The 27,737-nt window shown below is 43.7% G+C and overlaps 1 protein-coding gene and 1 non-coding gene across 11 annotated transcripts in view; both read right to left on the bottom strand.

Moving 5' to 3' along the window:
• Positions 1-27,737, bottom strand: part of PTPRM (protein tyrosine phosphatase receptor type M) — an 892,842-nt gene that overhangs the window by 676,202 nt on the left and 188,903 nt on the right. For all 10 annotated transcript variants that reach the window (XM_038746194.1, XM_038746195.1, XM_038746197.1 and 7 more), the window contains exon 2: positions 22,832-22,954. In XM_038746194.1, the coding sequence (XP_038602122.1) occupies positions 22,832-22,954 (123 nt within the window). The remainder of the gene's footprint in view (positions 1-22,831; positions 22,955-27,737) is intronic.
• Positions 3,700-3,837, bottom strand: LOC119929011. The gene has a single exon (XR_005451155.1). It is a non-coding gene; the product is annotated as a small nucleolar RNA SNORA7 (small nucleolar RNA).

The following is a 27,737-nucleotide window of genomic DNA, read 5'->3' as shown; positions in this document are numbered from 1 at the left end:
ATTAAGGCTGTGAGCCCCACGTGGGACAACCAGATAACCTTGTATCTATCCCAGTGCTTAGAACAGGGCTTGGCACATAGTAAGCGTTTAACAAATACCATCATTATTACTCAATAAATACCATTGATTTATTATGAGCCCAAAGAATCACAATCACAGGCAAGCTTTAAAGTGAGATTCTGCTTTTAATTCATATATATTGTGGTTGTGTGATTCAATGAGCACAATAATACTGATAATAATAGTAATATAATAATAATAACAATGATTGTGGTGATTGCTGGAGAAGCAGTCTACCTAGTCATTAGAGCACAAGTCATTAGAGTCAGAAGGACCTGGATTCTAACCCTACATCCACTTGTCTGCTGGGTGACCTTGGGCAATTCACTTCACTTCTCTGTGCATCAGTTACCTCATCTGCAAAATGGGGATTAAGACTGTGAGCCCCATGTGGGACAACCTGATTACCTTGTATCTACCCCAACTCTTAGAACAGTGCTTGGCACATACTAAGCACTTAAATACCATCATCATTATTGTTATTATTATATGGAACATGGACTGTGTTCAACCAGCACTTAGGACAGTTCTGGTATAGTAACAGCTTAACAAATACATTAATAATAATAATGATAATGGCAATTAAAATATAATTGCTTTTGTTATTTGGCATTAAAAACTTCCTCTGTCCAAACACTGCATTAAAGTCTGGGGTAGCCAAAAGATAATCAGGCCAGAAACAGTCCCTGTCCCACATATAGCTCACTTACGAAGGGGGCAGGAGAACAGATGTTGAATCCCCATTTTACAGATAAGGAAACTAAGCCACAGAGAAGTTAAATGACTTTCCCTAAATCACACAAAGCAGAAAAGTGGTAGAGCCAGGATTGGATACCAGACCTTTTGACTCCAGGTCCATGATCTTTTCACTACGTCATGAATCAATTCTCAGACACGCATACAAATTGGCCTTGGGACCCTCAGGAAGAAATTAAGCCTCTAGAGAAGATATGTTCTTGATGTCGCAGGTAGCAACAGAGGGATAATGTATAATGCTACTACTAATAGTAATAACGATGGTATTTGTTAAGTGCTTACTATGTGCCAAGCACTGTTCTAAGCACTGGGGTAGATACAAGATCAATGGGCTGGACACAGTCCCTGTTCCACACAGGGCTCTCAGTCTTATTCTTCATCTTACACAGAGGAAACTGAGGCCCAGTGAAGGGAAGGTCACACTACAGACATATAAAGCATGAGAAGCAGTGTGGTTTAGTGGAAAGAGCAAAGCTTGGGAGTCAGATGTCATGGGTTCTAATCCCGCCTCTGCCACTTGTCAGCTGTGTGACTTTGGGCAAGTCACTTAACTTCTCTGGGCCTCAGTTCCCTCATCTGTAAAATGGGGATGAAGACTGTGAGCCCCACCTGGGACAACCTGATTACCTTGTATCTACCCCAGAGCTTAGAACAATGCCTGGCACATAGTAAGCGCTTAACAAATGCCATCATTATTATTATTATATGGAGGAAGCGGGATAAGAACCCATGTCCTCTGACTCCCAGGCCTGTGCTCTTTCCACTAGGCCTGGCTGCCTCCCTAAGTGGAAAAGACAGAGTGCTTCTCCACTTCTTGCAAATTCAAAAATGCTCCATACACGCTTAACAAGAATTGATCACCCATCAGAATCAGTACTGATAAGAGTGCAACACTTTGCTGGCAGAATCTAACAGAGTAAAGAAAAGCCAACCTGGTTCAGTTTACTGGAAACAAGACAGGATCTGGCTGGATACCAGACTTTCAGCCTTCACTCTTGGTAGGCAGGAAGACCAGAATCAATTTACAGCTTTAATCTTGTCCCTTTAAGCCTGAAAGGCCTATGATTCTTGTAAGCAACACATACTCTCAATGAAACCAGGACGTGGAGAAGATGGAGATAATGAAACCAGCCAATGAAGGAACCATACTCTCTAGGACCTAAAAGCAAGCTCATCCTTTGAGGCAAAGGATCCATCAATCATATTTACTGAGCACTTCCTATGTGCGAAGTAATAATAATAAATATTAATTGCGGTATTTATTGCTTACTGTATGCCAGGCACTGTACTAAGCGCCGGGGCGGATACGAGCTCATTAGGTTGGACATGGTTCCTGTCCCACGTGCGACTCACAGTCTCAATTCCCATTTTACAGATGAGACCCAGAGAAGTGAAGTGACTTGTCTAAGGTCACCAAGCAGACAAGTGGCAGAGCCAGGAGTACTGCACTAAGCTTTTGGGAGAGTACAGTACAACAGAATTAGGAGATGCATTCCCTGCCCATAACGACCATACAATGCTTGGAGTTCAAGGAAGACAGTGCCCAAAGGACCAGCAGAAGGTGCAAGAGGGCATGGCTCAAGAATGGATTTATTGGCCAGCCATAATGTGCCAAATATGATCCTGTTGGCCTAAAATGGTTAATGTCTGTCTTAGTAGCAGGAAAGAACAATTAAGCATTGGGAAGATGCCGGCTCAACGGGATTAGGTTACAGAATGTCATTTTCCTTTTCAAAGGGCATGGCTAGACGTACTTTGCTATAGAAAAGATCGAGTAAGGGACGCCCAACCGACATGTAGCACCACAAGAGCTCCGTGTATCGCAATCACTAAAATAGAAGCGTCACTAGATGCAGCAACAATGTGACACGCTAAATCCCAGCACCTGCTCATTCCTCTAATTTAATCTCTGTTTAACGTCGCATTTTCATTTAAGTCTTGATTCTTCTTTTTCGTGCTCTTGAAACGCAACTGATTAGAAGTGTTGTGACTTCTCTTTGAAGAATGCATTATTTCCACTTGTGGTTTTTTTTAAAAAACTCACATCACGGCTTAACGTGGTGCACTAGAGTACAGAGCTTTTTTGATTTAGTACACAGAATTTATGAAAGCATTTTAATTGCTTTTTATCTGACTGAAAAAACTGTGAGCATGTTTGAGGAAATTACCGGGTTTTTTTTAGATGGGGTAGCTCTGTTTATAGCTCACGAGGCAACCTATCAGTCATAAGAAAACAGCATGGCCTAATGAAAACAGCTCAGGCCTGGGAGTCAGGGGACCTGGGTTCTAATCCTGACTCTGCCTTGCTTTATGATCTTGAGCAAATCACTTTGCTTCTTTGGGCCTCAGTTTCCTCATCTGTAAAATGGAGATTAAATCCCTGTTCTTAAGACTGTGAGCCTCTTATGGGACTAGGATTGGGTGTGACCTGATTATCTGGTATCTCTCCAAGGGCCTAGTACAGTGCTGGGCACACTGTAAGGGCTTGACAGATACCACCACTATTAGCATCTCTTTATGAACTCTAAATCAGACCATGAACAGGGCAAGTGGTAAGATTGTGCAGGCTGGAAATGGCCTGAGCCCCTATAGAAATGGTTCTGGTTTGTTGAGTCACCCTGGGCAGTTCATTATCTCCTGGTGCCTCAACAACCTTGACCTGGTCTTATGCTGTCAAGTTGTCTCCAATCCATAGCAACACCATGGACACATCTCTCCCAGAAAGCCCCACCGCCATTTGCAATCGTTCTGGTAGTGTACCGATAGAGTTTTCTTGGTAAAAATATGGAAGCAATTTGCGATTGCTTCCTTCCACGCAGTAAACTTGAGTCTCCGCTCTCAAATCTCACTCATGCCACTGCCGCCCAGCACAGGGGAGTTCTGACTTGTAGCAGAATGCCTTCCATTCGCTAGCCACTGCCCAAGCTAGGAATGGAATGGGTATGCCTCTGCTTGACTCTCCCTTCCATAGTTGAGACTGATAGAGTACTGGAAACTCTCCAGGTGCCACCCAGAGAGGGGCAGCCCTAACCTACTCAAGGTAAAAATAACGGGCTTTCTCCTCTGGGGTACAGATTGAAGACTTCACTTCCTTAATGCAGCCCAACCAAGCATCTTCCCATCTTTTATTTTCTTTTATGTCAGTCTCTCCCACTAAATTGTAAGTCCTTTGAGGCAGGAATTCTATCAACTCTGTTTTACTGTACTCTCCTAAGTCCTTAGTAGAGGGCTCTGCTCACAATAAGGCTCAGTAAATACAATTGTAATAATAATGGTACTTGTTAAGTGCTTACTACGTGCCAAGCTCTATTTTAAGCACTGGGGTAGATATAAGTTAATCAAGTTGGACACTGTCCCTGTCCCACATGGAGCTCACACTCTCAATCCTCATTTTATAGATGAGGTAATTGACACCCAGAGAAGTGAAATGACTTGCCCAAGGTCACACAGCACACATGTGGCAGAGCCGGGTTTAAAACCCAGGTCCTTCTGAATCCCAGGGCTGTGCTCTGTCCACAAAGCCACACTGCTTACCTAATTATCATTGTTGGATAAGCATACAGTTCAGAACTCAATGCATGGTAGGCACTCATCCAATCCTGGTGATATTGATACCCAGGTCTTTCCTAATGTGTGCTTTTATTACATGTCTTGGATAAGACACTCTTAGGAATTACAGAATTTTCTTTCCACAAAACAGTCCCCTCTCCATTTGGATAGAATGTGACCCCATGTTGGAGTGCAGTTAAATGCAATAATAATAATTATTATATTACACAATATATTATATAATTATTATATTATTATAATTATAATTACTAGTAGTATTATTATTGTTGTATTTGTTAAGCGCTTACTATGTTCCAGGTACTGAGTGGATACAGGCAAATTGGGTTGGACACAGTCCCTGTCCTATGTGGGGCTCACAATCTCAATCTCCATTTTACAGATGTGGTAACTTTGGCACAGGGAAGTTGAGTGACTTGCCCAAGGACACACAGCAGAAAAGTGGCAGAGGCAGAATTAGAACCCACGACCTTCTGAATCCCAGGCCTGTGCTCTATCCACTACAGCATGCTGCTTACACCATACACCATGTCAGGAACCTAGAGCATTTCTCTGGGATTCCAATGCTCATGAATCCTCCAGGACCTCTGTCTTCTCTTCAGGGGCTGGGTGAAGTCTGAACATAGAAACCAAGAGCAGAGGGAGCTAAAGAAACAACAATAAAAACCCTGGACATAAATGTGTCTTGTACTGTCTCAGAACAAGTCAGGGGATGAGCCAACTGAAAAATGGACTATCCAGTGAAAAAACGGATCTCTGACCACTTTCAATCAATCAATTAATGGTATTTATTGAGCATTTACTATCTGCAGAATGCTGAACTACGCACGTGGGAGAGAACAGAGCAACAGAATTAGCAGACACGTTCCCCGCCCCTAAAGAGCTTCCACCCACCGGGAGAAGCCACGAAACGTATCAACAACCAACATATATTCCTCCCCAAATATCTGTCAACAGAAGTCAACCAATCCATCAATTACATTTATTGGGTGCTTTAATGTATGCAGAGCACTGAACTAAGTGCTAGGTAGAACACAATATAATAGATTTGGTAGCCATGTCCCTTGACCATGAGGTGCTTAAAGTCTAGAAGAGGAGCTTCTAGATAGTCTAGAAATGACTCAAAATGAGAACTTGTAGCAGTACGGATTATTTATTATCAAGCTAATAGTTGAAGGTTGAAGTCAAATTAATTCAAGTTCAGAATTGAAGCCAGAAATCTGCAAGCAATCTACATAGCATCAGGTTGTAATGGTGGTTTTTACTAAAAAGTTAACATTTATAAGCGCTTAGTACAGTGCTCTGCACATAGTAAGCGCTCAATAAATACGATTGATGATTTTATGGTCTTTACCTTATTCTAGACACCACAAATTTTCATCTTTTATATTTCAGAATATTATCTGATAGTTTTCCCAGCCTTCCCTAGACTGTTGTTACCAGTTTCATCAGTTAATACTTAGCAACAAAAGGTGTTGAGAAGATGCTTAAGTACTACCTATCTTTAAATTATATATTATGAATTATCTATGCATATTAATTAATGTCTGTCTGCCCCTCTGTACTGCACACTCATTGTGGGCAGAGAGCACATCTATCAACTTTGTTGTATTGTACTCTCCCAAGCATTTTGTACGTTACTATGCGTATACTTAAGTGCTCAATAAATACCATTGATTAACTGATTAATTGTTACATTTTGGATAAAATTGCTAAACAGGGCCTGAAATCCTCCAAAATGTGATTGAAGCATTTTGTTTTCCTGTTCTTTTACAGAGGGTGAGAAAAAAATAAATCCTTACATACAAATCCATTCATTTTTCTTACCATTCAGTAACATATCTTACACACTGATCTCTCTTCCTCTCCCTTGCTCTCTCCTTTGTGCGGGGGGCTGAGGGGAGGAGGAAGGGAAGGGTGTCTATCAACACCTGAGAGCAGCTTTAGCATTTTAGACATCCTGCACTGAGGAGACCCTTTTTTGCGAAACCCTTCAATCTCACTCACGACTTCCCAGACCTTAGTACCAGGCACCCTACTTACTGGAAACTTGAAAACGAATCGTTCAGAATTCAGCTTTTACAAGCACCAAGGACCCAGCTAAGACGATTATAGGCTTCACTGTTCGGTGAAATAGTACAATAATGACTCCAGAACCTTAAATGCCCTGATTAATGTGCTTCTAGCCTTAGAATGCAACATTCGGTCATTCCAGGGTCCGCTACATAAACTATTCAGTAGGTTGTTCTGGCACTGCTTTCTGAAGTTGCAGCTCTTCCCGCTAAAAAAATAATCCTATCGAGAGCCATGACCGCCAGCCAATTAAAGTCTGAAGAAAGGCTGAGCTAAATCTTTTTAATCTGCTCAAATCTGATAGGGATACAAGTTTCCTCTTAATTTCTGAAACAAGCTTTGGAACAGAAGTATACCAGGCTAATGGCTCCCTTGAGAAGGAATCCTTTGGCCCAGACAGGCCTTAAGGAATTGGCAAGCACTCTTGATGACATGCTGCTTTCAGAATAGCTAGTGCCCAGCCACTAACATGGAAATCTCCTTGCAAGAGAACACAACAGAACAGCTCAGATATGAGGCTGGTTAACTGCTGGTGATAAGAAATAAGGCAATCCGTCCCCTAGACACATTTAGGATATCTTTCTAGAATTGTTTTGGCTCTGATACTGGAATCAGAGGGGAAGGACTAGGAGATATTCCCTTCCTCCTAAAAATAAGGATAGAAGTTGAGGATTGATTTATCGACTGGGCAGTGGGGCATTTGCCCAGGGGCCTGACAAATTCCTGATTGGTCCTGGCTCTCCCCTCCTCCTGCCTCCATCCCCTATCTCACCCAATTTCCACTGCCTGAAGATTCCTTTCTCCCCAAACCTGTCTGTCCAAGTCTCTCCCTATAAACCAAGCTCTCCTAAAATCCCACCACCTCTAACAAGCCTTCCTTTTAATCTAGATTAGCTCCAGAACAGCACCTGCAGCTCCAGACTTTCTTTCTTGAACGCCCTGGTCTCCTCCTTGCTTTAACTTTGAGCCCTGTGTGGGACAGGGATTGTGCCTGACCTGATTATCTTTCATCTTCTCCTGTGCTTAGAACAGTACTTGACATAGGAAGCACTTAACAAATACCATCATTATTACTATCATCAATGCTATTTATCCCCAACATCTCAACCTGTTCTAACGCAATAGCGTTTCCTAGCACTTAAACATTTATGTATAGCCATCATCATTTGTAAATGTGCTTATTTAACTATTTTGTACTATTTTAACTATAAAGTATTTATTTTGATTACTCTAGTTCAATCCATCAAAAGTATTTATTGAGCACTTACTGTGTGCAGAACACTGTACTAAGTGCTTGGGAGAGTACAAACAGCAATACAACAGATACATTTGCAGATACTTTCCTTGACCACAATGAGCATACAGTCTAGAGGGGAAGACAGACATTAATATACATAAATACACTATGGATAGTGTATGGCTAAGTGCTGTGGGGCTGGGAAAGGGGTTGAATAATGGAAACAAGTCAGGGTGACCCAGAAGGGAGTAGGAGAAAAGGAAAAGAGGGACTTTGTCAGGGAAGGCTTCTTGGAGGAGATGGGCCTTGATGTGCCTTCAAGAAGGCTTTGAAGCAGAGGTGAGTAACTGTCTGTCGAATGTGAAAAGCAAGGTGTTCCAGACCCGAAGCAGGAAGTGGGTGAGAGCTCAGGGGTGAGGTAGATGAGACTGAGGTATACTGAGTAGGTGGGCATTTAGAGAAGGAAGACAATTTAAGCTTTTTATGGGCAAGGAATGTGCCTATTAATTATGTGGTACTCTCCCAAGTGCTTAGTACAATGCTCTGCACATAGTAAGTGCTCAATGCATATCATTGATTGACTGATTGATGATTTAAGCTCTACACTGCAAGTCCCCCTCTAAATGGTAAATTCCTTAATGATGTTATTTGTTAAGCGCTTACTATGTGCCAAGCACCATTCTAAGCACTGAGGTAGATATAAGGACCTTAGAGTGGACACAGTCCCACGAGGGGCTCCCAGTCTTAATCCCCATTTTACAGATGAAGTAACTGAGGCACTGAGAAGTGAAGTGACTTGACCAAGGTCACACAGCAGACAAGTTGTGGAGCCAGGATTAGAAGCCAGGTCCTTCTGGTTCCCAGGCCTGTGCTGTATACACTATGCCTACACTGACTGTGGGCAAGAATCGTGTCTGCCAACCCTGTTGTATTAGATGTTCCTAAGCACATAGTTCTGCGCTCTGCATGCAGTAAGCTCTCAACAAATAGCACTGAGATTTGATTCACTGATTGATTGGGGGGAGAGGTCATGGGCGATGAGTGGGAAATCCATGTGTCTAATTGCCACCCCTGGTTTAGGCAAGGTAGAAACATTGCTGACTTGCTCCAGGAAGACTTCTCATTTCCTATTTGAACCCATGAGTGGCAGAAAAATGGGGAGAACAGCCTCGAAGAGAAAATTATAGAATAAAGAATATTTAAGCTCTCTACCGTCCTTCTCCTTCTAAACTGTAAGTTCCTTGTGGGCAAGGATTGTGTCTGACAGCTCTGCTGCATTATACTCCCCCAAGCACTTAGTACAGTGCTCTGCATACAATAAGATCTCAATAAATATCATTGCTTTATAAATTGTCATCTGAATCCATTTACCTAATTGTAAGCATTTCCACAGGTTTACCTAGCTTTCTTACTAGTCCTATAACAAGAATCAGGATTTGAGAAAGAGACGGGATGCCCCAATAATTACTTCGACAATGGTGAGGTGTATCTATAAACTGTTTTGGTCCAGTTTCATAAAAATGTTTTTTTCTGAATCATAAAAGGAAATTTTTGAAATAATAAGCCTTCATAAAAATGAATATCTTAATTTCCTAGAAGCACATTCCAAAGTCGTTTCTTTGTGGGGAGGAAAAAGAAATAAATGAAATGCAGCATTTTTCCACTCTCCATTCTGACTCCTGAAAGCAGCGGCCAAGATGTGCCTTACTAGTTGAAAGTTAATTCCGCCTCTGGGACTCCCTCTGAATCGAAACACAGACAGAATAAACTAGTGACTGTTGCCTATGAAGGGATTACACAGTATTTAAATCTCCTTTCCTAAGTCCTCAGAGGGTTCTTTTTGCTCTTTGCTTAGACATCAAGATGTCAGAAAAGGAAAATATTGTTCTGATCTGCTGGGAAGGTCACCACTGACAGAGACCTCGTGAGAAATGGGAAGAAATAAGAATTGCAACCTCGTTAGGAGTTTAGGGAAGGGAGCTAAAAAAAAATCCAGCCCAGAGCAGCAAATGCCATTGCTGAATATGCTGGCCTTCAGGTGGTAGGCGTGCAGACCCAGACTATGGAAACACCAATAAGGATGAATAACACTTTATCTCTCCTGGGAGATGAAAGGAATTACTCTATTACTCTGAAATCTCACAAGCAACATAAATGACTTGTCCCACGTGACTTGGATTGGTGCTTGTAACAAACTGTCTGAGACAGAAACCGAGACTATAACTGCTCCAGGATAGTCCTCCTGATTACTTAACTTTCAGTTTTGTTAGTCCTGTTTTGGAGGCGGACATAGCAAGTCGATCTGATTACAAACAATCCTTAGAGTTTCTGGCCAAAGGAGAAAAACAGAATAAAATGTTGACGATGTGGAGCACTTTATGTTCAAAAATTCACTTCAATTCATCTTTACGACACTGGATCAAAACAGATAATAGACACGCCTCTTTGTTATCAAAATAATCACTGGGGCATCCGGTTTCTCTCTCCAATGCCAATTCCTTTTATAAGAATATTAAGAAAGCTAGGTAAACCTGTGGAAATGCTTCCAGTTAGTAAAGAAAACCAACATTTTCTTACTGATCATAATTATTTTCAAAGGGATGATTTTGGACATTTTTATTTATCTGTAGTCAAGCCCCTCTCTTTCTGGCCGTTTCTAAAAGCTATTTCAGCCAGTTAACTTACAGCTTCCCCTGAGGTCCTCAAGACTGAGTCGTATGTGGAACTCAGTCTCACAGGATGGAAGGAATCTCGACTGAACATCTTGTCCATTCTACCTTAAGGGAAAAGTGACAAAATCCATTCCAGACTATACATCTACTTTCATAAAGAGAGTCTATATTCTTTCAAAACTGCCAAGGGGTACATATAGAAGTGAGGCCAGGGTGGGAGTCATACACTGCTGACTGTGATCCCATCTACGGCAATGGCCAAAAAGACTGATATGTGGCCTACGCTTCATTCCACCATGAGAGTGGGTAGAGATTATCCTTTGCTGCACTGACATGTTTTTATGGTAGTTACTAAACGCTTATTATGTGTCAAGCACTGTTCTAAGCCCTGGGGTGGATACAAGTTTATCACGTCAGATACAGTCCCTGTCCCACATGGGTTTTACAGTGTAAACTGGAGAGAGAAGAATTTAATACCCACTTTTCAGATCAGGTAATGGAGGTACAGAGAAGATAAGTGACTCACCAAGGTCACAGAGAAAACAGTTGGCAAGGCGTGGGTTAGAACTCAGGTCCTCACACTTTCAGGGCTGGGAGCTAAAGGGTTGAGGCTAATGTTGTTTTCTAAACTGCGTATCTCCACGTCTCCACTCAAAGAGAGAGACTCCACTCCAGATGGCCAAATGCCAGGAAAGTCTGTCTGCTGCAATGGTTTCCCAAGTGCATATCACTACACTTGAGAGTGCGTTTCACTACGTCTTGTAAAGATAGTGTCTTTTAGGGAAGGAGAGGATCCTAGTGGGATAGAGCATAGGAATGAGTCCTTCTCAACTCATACCTGTGTTCTAATCCTGGCTTGTCTGCTGTGTGACCTAGGGGAAGTCAATTCACTTCTCTGTGACTTAGTTACCTCATCTGTAAAAAGAAGATTAAGATGAGATCTCCTCCCTCTTCTCAAGTGCCACACCTTCCACCTGTGCTTCGGACCCCATTCCCTCTCATCTTATGAAAACTCTCGCCCCATCCCTCCTCCCCTCTTTAACTTCCATCTTCAACTGCTCACTCTCCACTGATTCCTTCCCCTCTGCCTTCAAACATGCCCACGTCTCCCCCATCCTAAAAAAACCCTCTCTTGACCCCACTGTCCCTTCTAGTTACCGCCCTATCTCCCTCCTACTCTTCCTTTCCGAACTCCTAAAATGAGTCATCTACACTTGCTGCCTCGAATTCCTCAACTCCAACTCTCTCCTAGACCCCCTCCAATCTGGCTTCCGTTCCCTACACTCCACTGAAACTGCCCTCTCAAACGTCTCCAATGACCTCCTTCTTGCCAAATCCAATGGCTCCTACTCTATCCTAATCCTCCTCGACCTCTCAGTTGCCTTCGACACTGTGGACCACCCCCTTCTCCTCAACATGCTATCCAACCTTGGCTTCACAGACTCCTTCCTCTCATGGTTCTCTTCTTATCTCTCTGGCCGTTCATTCTTACTCTCCTTTGTGGGCTCCTCCTCCCCCTTGCATCCCCTTATTGTAGGGGATCCTCAAGGGTCAGCTCTTGGTCCCCTTTTGTTCTCTATCTATACTCACTCCCTTGGTGAACTCATTCACTCCCACGGCTTCAACTATCATCGCTACGCTGATGACACACAAATCTACAACTCCACCCCTGTTCTCTCTCCCTCCCACAATGCTTGCAACTCCTCCTGCATTCGGGACATCTCTATCTGGATGTCTGCCTGCCATCTAAAACTCAACATGTCCAAGACTGAACTCCTTATCTTCCCTCCCAAACCCTGCCCTCTCCCTGACTTTCCCATCACTGTAGACAGCACTAACAACCTTCCCGTCTCACAAGCCTACAACCTTGGTGTCATCCTCGACTCCACTTTCTCATTCACCCCACACATCCAATCCGTCAGCACAACCTGCCGGTCTCACCTCCACAGCATCGCCAAGATCCACCATTTCCTCTCCATCCAAACCGCTACCTTGCTGGTTCAATCTCTCATCCTATCCCGACTGGATTACTGCATCGGCCACCTTTTTGATCTCCAATCCTCCTGTCTCTCCCGCCTTCAGTCTATACTTCACTCTGCTGCCCAGATTATCTTTATACAGAAACACTCTGAGCACTTACTGTGTGCAGAGCACTGTCCTTCTACAGCCCAACCCGCACCCTCTGCTCCTCTGCCGCTAACCTCCTCACTGTGCCTCATTCTCGCCTGTCCCGCTGTCGACCCCTGGCCCACGTCCTACCTCTAGCCTGTAATGCCCTCCCTCCACACATCCAAACTAGCTCTCTTCCTCCCTTCAAAGCCCTACCATGAGCTCACCACCTCCCGGAGGCCTTCCCAGGCTGAGCCCCCTTTTTCCTCTCCTCCTCCCCTCCCCATCAACCCCCTCCCTCCCTCTGCCCTACCCCCTTCCCCTCCCCACAGCACTTGTACATATTTGTACATATTTACTACTTGATTTTACTTGTACATGTTTACTACTCTATTTTATTAATGATGTGCATATAGCTATAATTCTATTTATTCTGATGGTTTTGACATCTGTCTACTAGTTTTGTTTTGTTGTCTGTCTTCCCCTTCTAGACTGTGAGCCCGTTGTTGGGTAGGGACCGTATGTGTATGTTGCCAACTCGTACTTCCCAAGAAGTACTTCTGTGTACTGTGTACTTCTGCACACAGTAAGTACTCAATAAATATGACAATGAATGAATGACTGTGAGCTCCATGTGGAACAGGAACTGTGCCCAACCCAATTACCATGTATCTACTCCAGTGCTTAGTACAGTGACTAGCACACAGGAAGTGCCTAAAACAATTATTATTACCATTATTTTTATGATGAAACCTTTGTTATGACCCTCTCCCTTTTCTTAGGCCCAATTTTAGCGGGCCATTCGACAGTTACTTGAGCATCTTGCTGCAGTCCATTCTCCACCCAGGTCCGGCCCAGCAAAGATGTGTTGCTCTAAGATATCTGCAGCGCTGGCAAGATGACCATCTTGCCATTTGATGGTAGTTTGTCAGGTTAGGTATGGGGACTAAGTGCTTAATACAGTGCTCTGCACACATTGAGCACTCCATAAATATCATTCATTGAATGATCCACAGTGGCACAGTAGACCACTATATGCACTGGCAGGAGAGATACCTAGAGAAGCAGCGTGGCTCAGTGGAAAGAGCACGGGCTTTGGAGTCAGAGGTCATGGGTTTGAGTCCCAACTCCACCACATGTCTGCTGTGTGACCTTGGGCAATTCACTTAGCTTCTCTGAGCCTCAGTTCCCTCATCTGTAAAATGGGGATTGACTATGAGCCCCATGTGGGACAACCTGATCATCTTGTATCCCCTCCAGCGCTTAGAACAGTGCTTTGCACATAGTAAGCGCTTAACAAATGCCATCATTATATTACAAAGCAGCTGGACAGAGTGGTGGAAGAGGAGGAAGAACAAATGAGCATGGTGCCAGGAGTGGAAGCATTATGGCCTAGTTCAGGCCTGGCAGTCAGAAGGACCTGGGTTCTAATCCCGGCTCTGCCACTTGTCTGTTGTGTGACCCTGGGCAAGTCACTTCACTTCTTTGGGCCTCAGTTACCCCATCTGTAAAATGGGGATTAAGAGTGTGAGCCTCATGTGGGACAGGGACTCTGTCCAACCTGATTACCCTGTATCTACTCCAGCGCTTAGAAAAGTGCTTGGCACATGGTAAGCACTTAAATACCATAATTATTATTGTTATTATTATAAACTTCTCTGGGACTCAGTTACCTCATGTAAAATGGGGACGAAGACTTTGAGGGACAGGGACTATGTCCAACCTGATTAACTTATATCTACACCAGGGCTTTGTACAGTGCCACCCATAGTAAGCATTTTACAAATACCATTATTATGGTTGTTGTGTTGTGCTCTCCCCTGCACAGAGTAAGTGCTCAATAAATATGACTGAATGAATGCTTTCATTATTAATATTATGGATAGAGAGAGAGGTTGTGGAGCCTGAGGTGATGAGACTTCTCTCTCTCTGGTTTGCTTTTCCAGCCCTGTACTTCCCGTCCAGGAACACGGCTTGTTGGACTGGAATATGGAGAACCTCAGGCAGGGAGGACCAGCTAGGAGCTCAGAGGCTGGTTGGGAGAAGGGAAGGGACAGTTCAGTCACAGAAAAGTGCAGGAACCACACTCAAAAGCATTTGTAAAGGTCAGGAGACAAGTGATGTGGCCAACAAAATATTGAAATATTGCTGAAGATAGCAGAATGCTGCGAGTGCCTATTTTCTGGGTTCCCAGTTTAAATAAAGGAGGGGAGAAGGGGCTTATTTATAGCCATGAATTTACATATGCAAACCCTGGCATTTAAATTCTGCTTTGCACTTTCCAAAGAGAAAGGATCACAGGGCAAAAGAAAGTTAGTTCATGCAACCAGAAAGGATCAGGGAACAGGAAATGAAGGGGGACTTGGTGGTGCAGAAGCGAAAAGCAAACAAATCACAAATGCCCATTTGAATATTAAATGATGATAGCTTATATTTAACTATTATTGTTTTCTTTGGAAAGACACCAGCATGCTAAAGCCAAAATGCTGGGAAAACAACACACTATTAGGTTAATCCAAGCAATTTTAAATGAGATTAATTTGTCCACCCACTAGACAAATTGATGTTGTCCAGAAGCAAAGGAACACCATACCTGTAACCTCAACCTCAAACTCTTGTATTTCACTTTAAGACAAAAATTGATCACCTCTTTACTGTATAGAACATCTTTTACAGGTGCATTAAAGGGTTTTTAAAATAATCATGTGCACAAACATTTCATGATTTTGTCAATTTTAAGTCTACTGTTATATATCAGGTTCTTCACTGTAGAGAGGATACAAATAAAACACAAACGTACATTCAGTGTCAATCATTTCCATCACATCTTTTCTTTAGGCAGCACAATCACTGCAGTATTCATGAGCAGTAAAAAGGTTTCAATGAAGTGGAACACCCACTGAATACCAAAATGGCAGCAGGGTGCAGCAAGATTTACCATGGAAGAAGCAGCATGACCTATTGGAAAGAGCATGGGCCTTCGAGTCAGAGGACCTGGGTTCTAATTCCAGAGGAAGACCAGTGGGGAGGGGGGTGAGGTAGTTATGTATCTACATCAAAAAGGAGAGTGAAAAGGGAGAGATAACTACCATTTGTGATGCTTTGGGCAGGGAATGTGTCTGCTAATTCTGCTGTATTGTACCAAGCACTTGGTACATTTCTCTGCACATAGTAAGCACGCAGTAAATATGAACAGAGGAAGGGAGTCGGAGGAAAAAAACGGAGCCTCACACAAGGTGGGCTTGGGTGATTCAGGGCCTCATGACAGTCCTACTTCATGGCTAAGAGATTTCCCCACACTATAATCCTCAATGCAGCTCATAGTTCCTCTCCTCCAGCCAACTCTCCCAGCCTAGGACCCCACCTCACCCACAGTGAGCCATAACAATAATAATAGTGATTGTGGTATTTGTTGAATGCTATGTGGCAGGCACTGTACGAAGCTCTGGGGTGGATACAAGCAAATCGGGTTGAACACAGTTCCTGCACCATGTGGGGCTCACAGTCTCAATCCCCATTTAATAGATGAGGTAACTGAGGCACATAGCAGTGAAGTGACTTTCCCAAGGTCACACATAAGACAAATGGAGGAGTGGAATTAGAACTCACAACCTTCTGACTCCCAGGCCCATGCTCTATCCATTATTATTATTAATAATAATAATAATAATAATAATAATGGCATTTGTTAAGCGCTTACTATGTGCCAAGCACTGTTCTAAGCGCTGGAGGCTATACAAGGTGATCAGATTTGTCCCACTTGGGGCTCACAGTCTTCATCCCCATTTGACAGCTGAGGAAACTGAGGCCCAGAGAAGTGAAGTGATTTGCCCAAGGTCACACAACTGACAAGTGGCAGAGGCAGGACTAGAACCCACAACCTCTGACTCCCAAGTCCGGGCTCTTTCCACTGAGCAATGCTGCTAGATCCTGAGGAATCAGAGGAAAGGCCCAACCTAGCTGGTTTCAATAAATCAGTGCATGAGAAGCAGCATGACCTAGTGGATAGATTACAGGCCTGGAAATCAGAAGGACCTGGGTTCTAATCCTAATGCTGCCACTTGGTCTGTTCTGTGACTTGAAGCAAGTCACACCTTCTCTGGGCCTCAGTTCTCTCATCTGTAAAATGGAGATTAAGACTGGGAGCCTCATGAGGGACATGGACTGAGTCCAATCTTATTAGCTTGTATCTACCCCAGGGCTTAGCACAGAGTAAGCACCTAGCAAATACCAGAGAAAAATGCACACACACCCCACTTTCACCAGGTGACCTCCATTTTGACTTCTTTCTCGTCTGTTGTTGCCCAATCTATTTCAGATGCATATCCCCATGACACCACCCCAAGTCTCTTCCTGCACAAGTTTCCTGCCTAGACTGTGAGCCCCCTGGGGACATGGACTCTGTCCAAACTGATAACCTTGTATAAACTCCAGTGCTGAGGAAAGTGTTTGGCATATAGCAAATGTGCAACAAATACAATAATAATAAAAATAATAACAACATTAAGATTAAGGAGTAGATACATAAAAGACAGCGGACATGAAGTCACATTAGGAAGTAGCCTGGGGGAGACTGGGCTCCCAAATCAGACGGGAACTATCATGCCACGATAAGAATATCTAGTCCCGAGCAAAAATATGAAAATCTAACATTCTACCCTATTCACTTGAACCAACTTCACTTTCCATCCTCTACATCAGCTAGACTAAATCAACTGGCAATCATGGGTGGCTTTATTAATCTGGAAGCAAAAGAAGTCATGCGAAACAATTTTCATTCTTTCCCCTCCTCGCCATCTCTGGACCAAACACCTGTTTTTTATCATCAAGTTTCTAAGGGCCACATTTCCCTACTAATTCTTTTGAGCCCAAAAGAATGTAACCAGGCTAACCGCATCCAAGGAAATGCTTACTTACATACACAGGATTAAAGATTTGGTCCTCTGCTAAGACAGCCCTTGCAAACACTTCTTAAATCAACCAGGCAGCAAAAGTGACCCGATTCATTCTTTCATTCATTCAATCGTATTTATTGAGTGCTTACTGTGTGCACAGCACTGTATTAAGCGCTTGGGAAGTACAAGTTGGCAACATATAGAGACAGTCCCTACCCAACAGCGGGCTGTCAGTCTAGAAGGGGGAAACAGACAACAAAACAAAACATAACAAGATAAAATAAATAGAATAAATATGTACAAATAAAATAGAATAATAAATACGTACAAACATATATACATATATACAGGTGCTGTGGGGAGGGGAAGGAGGTAAGGCAGGGGGATTGGGAGGGGGACGAGGGGGAGAGGAAGGAAGGGGCTCAGTCTGGGAAGGCCTCCTGGAGTAGGTGAGCTCTCAGTAGGGCCTTGAAGGGAGGAAGAGAGCTAGCTTGGCAGCTGTGCAGAGGGAGGGCATTCCAGGCCAGGGGGATGACATGGGCTGGGGGTCGACGGCGGGACAGGTGAGAACGAGGCACAGTGAGGAGATTAGCGGCAGAGGAGCTGAGGGTGCGGGCTGGGCTGTAGAAGGAGAGAAGGGAGGTGAGGTAGGAGGGGGCGAGGTGATGGAGAGCCTTGAAGCCAAGGGTGAGGAGTTTTTGCCTGATGCGTACGTTGATTGGTAGTCACTGGAGATTTTTGAGGAGGGGAGTAACATGCCCAGAGCACTTCTGCACAAAGATGATCCGGGCAGCGGCATGAAGTATGGATTGAAGTGGGGAGAGACAGGAGGATGGGAGAACGGAGAGGAGGCTGATGCAGTAATCCAGTGGGGATAGGATGAGAGCTTGAACGAGCAGGGTAGTGGTTTGGATGGAGAGGAAAGGGGGATCTTGGCAATGTTGCGGAGGTGAGACCGGCAGGTTTTGGTGACAGATTGGATGTGAGGGGTGAACGAGAGAGTGGAGTCGAGTATGACACCAAGTTTGCAGGTTTGTGAGACGGGAAGGATGGTAGTGACGTCAACAGTAATGGGACAGTCAGGGAGAGGGAAGGGTTTGGGAGGGAAGATAAGGAGTTCCTTTTATTAACAGTTTAAAATCAACTTGGAAGGCAACTTTAAACAAATGCAAACAAAAAACATCTGTTTAATATTCAAATGTAAACTCTTCCTCTTCTTCACTCTACTTCCTCAGGGTAGTTCCATGAAAGTGGCCTTGCCATATAGTATACATTCTTTCCCTTATTTACACTTAATTACTAAAATCAACACAGACATTTACTTAGATTGGCTGCTTTATCCTTTGTCAGTCTTGGTGGATGCAAATAGATCCAATAAATAATTAAAGAGCTAAATGGCATGCTTCCTTGTAACCACCTAATTGATTTGAGATGTTACGTATTGGCAGCAGATCACTCACTCACTGAGCTACACTGCCTAAGACTAGGATTGTCGTGCATTAATTTTGCTATTGACACAGGACTACTGAACTGCACATGCTTGTTTTCCACCCCCATTAAAATGTTGCTGCATAAAGCATTTCAAGGCTAGTGCCAAGAATTCCCTGAAAACCATTGATCTGAAATGTTTTCTTCATTATCATCTGAAGTTATTTTTCTAAATTTTGTAGCTTAGAAACTGCTGACAGAATACAACTTGGAATCAATTTTTTAAATGTCTCTCATAATTCACACTTTAAAAGCTAACTGGAAACTAATTAAAATCTTCACGATGGGGGTTTGAACAGGAATGAGAAAGGGGAGGGAGAGAAATGAGAAAATACACGCAACAAGCCTCAAGTGCTCGCATGGCTGTCAGGAATGGACACAGAGAACAGCCAACCGGGAAAGGCCCGATCCACTTTTTACAGTGCAATGACTGATCAGCAAAACGGTTCTAGGGTTCAGTGGTCTAAGTCTCCACCATTTTGTGAAAAACACAGCGTTTGTCATTCAGAGACTCAGAGAAAAGCAACTAACAGTGAAGAAAAGAATCACTTTTTACAATGAAAGAGCCAATATCATCCTCAAATTTAAGGCGACAGCTCTCCCCATGCTCAAAAGCACTTTAAACCCCCTCCAGGAGGCATTTCCTGATTAATCTCCCTGGACCACATCTTCCCAATTACCCCCTCAACACACATATGTAGTTATGAGCACAGAACACTTCGATACATACTAAGGTACTCTAAGCACTTATTCTCCTAATCATTTTTCTTTCTCTTTTTCCATCCTATCGGTAACTTATTCCACACCTGTCTTCTCCATTGGAAAATTCTAATTTTTTTTCCCCCTTACTGTAGTCTCCCAAGCATTAAGCACAGAGCTCTTCACCAAGTAGATGGTCAATAAAACATATTGTTTGATATTACACAAAGAAATTTTGAGACTCAGAGAGGTTTAGTGGCAAGCCCAGGAACTCAGGCACCAAACGAGTCACTAAATAAAATTAGGATTTTCTAGCATCGCTGTGGCTAATGCCTGTGCCAGTTGTTCGTAACATGCAGACTATAAGCTCCTTGTAGGTAGGGGTCACATCTACCAGTTCAATTGTACTGTATTTTTCAAAGCATTTAGTACAATGCTCTGCATAGAATAAGCACTCGATATATACCACTGATTGATTTACTGGGTTGAGACATACCCACAGAAAGAGCAGACTATAGGAGGGGCACAGCAAACCTCATTCTAGGCCCTCTTCCTCACCCATAGACTAGAATGACAGAAGCAAGGAATACTAAGGAAGCAGCATGGTTTAGTGGAAAGTGCCCGGGCCTGGGAGTCAGAGGATGTGGGTTCTAATACTGACTCCACCACATGTATGCTGCATGACCTTGGGAAAGTCACTTAACTTCTCTGTGCCTCAGTTCGTGCATCTGTAAAATGGGTTTTAAGACTCTGAGCCCCATGTGGGACAAGGGGCTGTGTCTAACCGGATTATCTTGTATCTACCCCAGCATTTAGAACAGTGCTTGGCAAATAGTAAGAATGTAACAAATGCCACAATTATTATTAATCAACGTTGCATTATCAGGGAAGTTCAACAATCCTTACAAGATACTGTTGGATGGAACATGTTTTCTCTATATGGACTGTATCACATCCTAAATTTATCACCTCCATCGGCAGATTCCTGCACTCAAGTTCTCATTTATTTATGCTCCTCCCCAGCATCTGTGAATGCATCTACATTACAGCTGTGACCTTAGGGCATTTGGTATTTGACCCACCCTCAGCCCCACGGCATTTATGTACATACATATCTATAAATTTTATCATCTTTTTCTATGAATGTCTGTCTCTCCCTCTAGACTGTAAGCTCATTGTTGGCACAAACATGTCTACCAGACACGTTTCTTTGTCCAGGAACGCTCTGGGCATGTTACTCCCCTCCTCAAAAATCTCCAGTGGCTACCAATCAATCTGCGCATCAGGCAGAAACTCCTCACCCTCGGCTTCAGGGCTCTTCATCACCTTGCCCCCTCCTACCTCACCTCTCTTCTCTCCTTCTACAGCCCAGCCCGCACCCTCCACTCCTCCGCCGCTAATCTCCTCACCATGCCTCGTTCTCGCCTGTCCCGTCGTAGACCCCCGGCCCACATCATCCCTATGGCCTGGAATGCCCTCCCTCCCAACATCCGCCAACCTAGCTCTCTTCCTCCCTTCAAGGCCCTACTGAGAGCTCACCTCCTCCAGAAGGCCTTCCCAGACTGAGCCCCCTCCTTCCTCTCCCCCTCGTCCCCCCTCCATCCTCCCCGTCTTACCTCCTTCCATTCCCCACAGCACCTGTATATATGCATATATGTTTGTACATATTTATTACTCTATTTTACTTGTATATATCTATTCTATTTTATTTTGTTAATATGTTTGGTTTTGTTCTCTGTCTCCCCCTTCTAGACTGTGAGCCCACTGTTGGGTAGGGACTGTCTCTGTATGTTGCCAACTTGTACTTCCCAAGCGCTTAGTACAGTGCTCTGCACACAGTAAGCACTCAATACGATTGATTGATTGATTACCAACTTTGTTATACTGTACTCTCCCAAGCACTTAGTACAGTGCTTTACACACAGTAAGTGCTCAATGAATACAAGGGATTGATTGATTTAACATTCAATTTCACTCATTTTGATTCTCCTGTGTGACAGTTTCTATGTCTATCTTCCCCATTTGAGTGTAAGGTCCTAGTGGGCAAGAAACACAGCTTGTGCTTCTGTTGTCATTTCCCAAGTACGAGTTACAGGCATTGTATTATTTGCACTTATATACATATATATAGTCTCTGAATCTTTCAAGAACAAGTCTGCCCATTAAAGAACATCTTGGCCCATTCCCAGGAGAAACAGAGAGAAATGGATTGAGAATAAACAAAAAATCGGCACTATTCTTGTTCCTAAACTGGCAGCAGAAATGCAGCAACCCTCTAGCCAATTCTTGTATAGGATCAGATATGGCCTTGGGGAAGAGGTGACTTTTTATTCCAGCTTCAGAAGCTTGGTCTGTACTTTCCCAATCACTTTTTTTCCCACAAACATTGAGATCCAGTCGGTTTTCCCCAAGAGATGGCATGCTTCAACAGGAAGAAAATCCTGAGATCCCAGAATAACACCCAACACACCAAAAAAGCAGCAACACTGAGTACTTGGATTTAAAGAGAGCTTTCACTTCAATAGCCTATTCATCTCTCATCTCAATTTCTGAATAAAGCATCCCTGGCAGTGTGGCAGGGACAACTTTTAAAAACCCCATTTTTCAGATGGGGAAACTGCGTCTCAGGCTACCATGTCACTTCCCATTCAGGATAAATCCAGGTGTCCTGACCTGCCACCCTCCCCCCACACCCTCCCCACCAAGCCCCCTCTAGTCCATAAGCTTGCTGTGGGCAGGGAATGTGTCTGTTTATTGTTATTGTTGCATTGTACTCTCCCAAGTGCTTAATACAGTGCTCTGTACATAATAAGTGCTCAATAAATACAACAATGAAAGAATGATTACACTAGCAAGAAAGACAGCAACATTTCCCACTCAACTCATGTTAAGGATAGGCGTTGGGTACCTTCCTAATCCACCATCTGCCACAGTGGTTGGTATCCATGATAACAACATCATCCCCAACAAGATCCTTTCATGAAAGATAGGGCAGAAGCGAACAGTTGTTCTCCAATGGGCCAGCCTTGGGGCAGTGCCCACACTGTTCCCCCAACCATTCTGGAGAATCAATCAATACATGGTATTTATTGAGCACTTGCACGGTGCCAAGTATGGTATAAAGTGCTTAGGAGAGAACACTACAACAGAGTTGGCAGACATGATATGTCTTCTCAGAGCTCACATCAGATTTGAAATGTCATCTTCCAGAAAGCCAGTTCTAATCCTAAATCACTTTTTCCTCTTAAAAATAGAAATGTAAAATAAAAACAAACCTGAAGGCATCCAGGGATCCGAAGAGGGCTTGATTAGCGTGTTCACCTGATCCCAGTCAAAGTCATCATCATCAGCCTGGCTATATCCACACGTGCTAAAGGGCTCATCAAAGGAACAGCCGCCTGAGTATAAAGAAAAAAAACAAAAACAGTCAGTTAACAGGCCCAGATCATTACCAGAAATGTCAATCTGACACCAGAAAATTTAGCCCAGTGCACCGTTTCACACACTATGATCCGGGGCCTTTTAGCCCAGGTCTTAACCCCAGGTTGCCTTGATCATGTTAAAATTCTACCACTTCTACTCAGGAGAAACTCAGCTTTGGATGTTGATGGTACAAATCAGTCTTTCCTAAGGCCCTCCAAGATTGACATTTTTCCAACTTTATGGAAACTGTGTTAAAGAAACGATGGGAAAATTACATCTGCAACATCTTAATAATTGGGGTATTTGTTAATCATTTATTACATGCCAGGCACTGTACTAAGCACTGGGGTGGATACAAGCAAATCAGGTTGGACACGGTCTCTGTCCCACATGGGGATCACATTTTAGAGATGAGGGAGCTGAGGCACAGAAATGTAAAGTGACGTCCCCAAGGCTACACAAGCAGACAAGTGATGGAACCGGGATTAGAATCCATGACCTTCTGACTCCCAGACCTGTGCTGTATCCATTATGCCATGTTGCTTCATTCTCCTAAATCATCAATGAGCTTCCATGCCCAGAAAAAATAATAATAATAATAAAATGATAATAATAATAATGATAAATAATAATAATTGAGGTATTTGTTAAGCACAAAGTCCAAGCACTGCACTAAGCACTGGGATAGATACATGATAGTCAGATCAGACATAGTCCCTGTCCTACAGGAGGCTCACAGTCTAAGTGGGAGAGCCCCTATTGAAAAAATCTGGGTCAAAAACAATCAAACTGGAGGGAAAATGATCATACTCTGCTTTCCACTGATGAGGAAGGCTGCTAGCAGGGGCAGGGGGGCCAGTGCTTCAGTCCTGGAAAATGTTTTTCTCAAACTTCCTCTGGACAGGGTATTGATGAAGCATCTTTCACATTCATTACTTACAGAATTGGTCCTCCAGCCCCCATACACACTACTATGAGTTTCTAAGAATAAGTAGGTTTATTTGGACCTTTAAAGGAGGAAATTATTTTTAAGAGTGAAAAACAATACAAAGATTCATCCAAACCTAACTTTGGATTTGATGTTACATCCTAAAGATCCTCCACCTCTGTAATCCAGAATGAACAGAACGACAAGCCAAAGGCATCCCGTTTTATGGATCCTGCCTCTGGTACCCACATATTGTTAAAAGTGACCTGCCTCAATTCAGATTACTAGGAACACCCAGTTTTGAATCCCCACAAATTGACTAAAAACACCATGGCAAACGAGTGCCCATCCTTCCACACTATGGGTAACTGCAGACGCAAAGGTTTTAAGTGGCTCCTACTCTCTCCTAATCCTCCTCGACCTCTCAGCTGCCTTCAGCACTGTGGACCACCCCCTTCTCATTCATTCATTCATTCAATCGTATTTATTGAATGCTTACTGTGTGCAGAGCACTGTATTAAGCGCTTGGGAAGTACAAGTTGGCAACATACAAAGACGGTCCCTACCCAACAGCAGGCTCAAAGTCTAGAAGGGGGAGACAGACAACAGAACAAAACACATTAACAAAATAAAATAAATAGAATAAATATATACAAGTAAAATGAATAGAGTAATAAATATGTACAAACATATATACATATATACAGGTGCTGTGACAAGGGGAAGGAGGTAAGGCGGGGGATGGGGAGGAGGAGGAGGGGGAGAGGAAGGAGGGGGCTCAGTCTGGGAGCCCTCAACACACTCTCCAACCTTGGCTTCACAGACTCTGTCCTCTCCTAGTTCTCCTCTTATCTCTCTGGCCGTTCATTCTCAGTCCCCTTCGCGGGCTCCTCCGCCCCCTCCCATCCCCTTACTGTAAGGGATCCTCAAGGGTCAGTTCTTGGACCCCTTCTGTTCTCCATCTATACTCATTCCCTTGGTGAACTCATTCACTCCCACGGCTTCAACTATCATCTCTATGCTGATGATACCCAAATCTACATCTCCACCCCTGTTCTCTCTCCCTCCCTCCAGGCTCGTATCTCCTTCTGCCATCAGGACATTTCCATCTGGATTCATTCATTCATTTATTCAATCATATTTACTGAGCGCTTACTGTGTGCAGAACAGTGTACTAAGCACTTGGAAAGTACAACTCAGCAACAAATAGAGACAATCCCTACCCAACAATGGGCTCACAATCTAGAAGGGGGGAGACAGATATCAAAACAAAGCAGAGCCAGAAGCAGCATGGCTCAATGGAAAGAGCCCAGGCTTGGGAGTCAGAGGACATGGGATCTAATCTTTGGCTCTGCCACTGGATGTCTGTCCGCTATCTAAAACTCAACATGTCCAAGAATGAGTTCCTTATCTTCCCTCCCAAACCCTGTCCTCTGCCTGACTTTCCTGTCACTGTAGACAGCTCTACCATCCTTCCCGTCTCACAAGCCCACAACTTTGGTGTCATCCTTGACGGCTCTCTCGTTCACCCCACACATCCAATCCGTCACAAAACCTGCTGGTCGCACATCAACAACATCGCCAAGATCCGCCCTTTCCTCTCCATCCAAACTGCTACCTTGCTGGTTCAATCTCTCATCCTATCCCGAATGGATTACTGCATCATCCCCCTTTCTGACCTCCCATCCTCCTTTCTCTCCCTGTTTCAGTCTATACTTCACTCTGCTGCCTGGATTATCTTTGTACAGAAAAGCTCTGGACATGTCACTTTTCTCTTCAAAAATCTTCAGTGGTTGCCTATCAACCTTCAAATGAAGCAAAACTCCTCACTCTCAGCTTCAAGGCTCTCCATCACATCATCCCCTCCTATCACACCTCCCTTCTCTCCTTCTCCAGCCCAGCCCGCACACTCTGCTCCTCTGCCACTACCCTCCTCACTGTACCTCGTTCTCGCCTGTCCCACCGTTTACCACCCTTTTAGACTGTGAGACCATTGCTGGGTAGGGACTGTCTCTATATGTTGCCAACTTGTACTTCCCAAGTGCTTAGTACAGTGCTCTGCACACAGTAAGCGCTGAATAAATTCGATTGATGATGATGATGATCCTACCTCTGGCCTGGAATGCCCTCCCTCCATCAGCCAAACTAGCTCTCTTCCTCCTTTCAAAGTCCTACTGAGAGCTCACTTCCTCCAGGAGGCCTTCCCTGACTGGGCACCCCCCTTTCCTCTCCTCCTTCTCCTCCCCTCCCCATCGCCCCCTCCCTCCCTCTGCCCTTCCCCTTTCCCCTTCCACACAGCACTTGTATATATTTGTACATATTTAAGACTATTTTATTAATGATGTGCATATAGCTATAAGTCTATTTATTCTGATGGCATTGACACCTGTCTACTTGTTTTTGTTCTGTTGTCTGTCTCCCCCTTCTAGACTGTAGGCCTATTATTGGGTAGGGACTGTCCCTATATGTTGCCAATTTGTACTTCCCAAGCACTTAGTACAGTGCTCTGCACACAGTAAGCGCTCAACAAATATCATTGAATGAATGAATGAGTGAATGGAATTTTTCCTGACAATTAAACTTTGTTGTCCCAAAACATAGGCCATCTATTTCCCCTACTAAATCTTCTTCCTTTAGAAAAAGAAGGGATGGCAAAGGGATCATTCATTACTCTCGTACTATTCTTAAGCTTTCTGGTTTGTCTGATTCGTTAGTTTGTGCAAGGCACATCAGTGAAACGAGCATCTCTGGACACTATCATGAAAACAGTCCTTAACAGTCCTGGTCTCAATTAAACATTTCACTGGGGACAGAAAACTCATTAAAAAGGATATAGCACTAAACTATCTATGTCACCTTGACAACAATAGGGAATTTACATCTCTTATTAAGTTTAACAAATTCACAATGAAAGAAAATGTATTTAACCTAAAGGCAGCACACTTTCCATTTTGGCTGAGAAGGGTGACAATTATGCCAATGGTTATAGGGCATTTGGCTGATGCTGACATTCTGTTATTTGAATGCAAAAATCACCCGGACTTTGGGAACAGACCAAAACTGCAGTGTCTGACTCTGTCATTATTCAAACAGAAGATAACCATGTGAATTTTGACAGGAAGAGAAGGTGATGGGAGGGCAGATGGCTATTTTGATAGAATTCTCCCATCCCAAACCTAAAGAGCAAGCAAAAGGGAAACCAAGCAGAGCTTGGGGGGCCATTAAATATCTGCTTTACAAAATAACTGCTGGCACAAAATATATTAGCAAATAAAAACACAATAGCAGGCATAGGCTGGCAGCAAACCCAGAAGACAAACAGAGCTCTGGTGTGAGTCTGCAGTCCTCCCATTACCCAAAGGGGTTTTTATCACTTGAAAAGGTACATAAAAATCATAAGATGGTGCTAGCTGGACCCAAGCTAGAGCGGCTCTATGGGAAGACAGGAGAGATTAGATGAATTTCCAAGTGCTGCGGGACTACCGTTCCCTCCTTCAACACACCGATTTTGTAACATCCTACCCTTCATCTTGCAACAATTTCGGCCAGAGAGGCCCCAAGATGCATTTAATGGCTTTTAAAAAATGCACTAGGCACAACTGACATCTCAGAATGCTGAAAGAGAGGACTAGAGGAAGTCAGGGAAACCTCGCCTTAGGCAAACGGCGGCAACTGTTTCCCTTCGATGGACATGGCCGAGGTGGCGGGAGGTGGTGGCTGGCATTAACCATGACTCCTACGCTCAGAGCATCTACCGGGCAGATAAAGTAAAGAAGGAAATTAAGGCTTTGGGACATCCGGATAGCCTCGAGGGCACCACCTAGGGCAAA

The sequence above is a fragment of the Tachyglossus aculeatus genome, chromosome 5 (genome assembly GCF_015852505.1).
Source record: "Tachyglossus aculeatus isolate mTacAcu1 chromosome 5, mTacAcu1.pri, whole genome shotgun sequence".
In the NCBI taxonomy this organism is placed as follows: Eukaryota; Metazoa; Chordata; class Mammalia; order Monotremata; family Tachyglossidae; genus Tachyglossus; species Tachyglossus aculeatus.
Note: the sequence above shows the minus strand (reverse complement) of the source record. Positions and strands in the feature narration are given on the sequence as shown.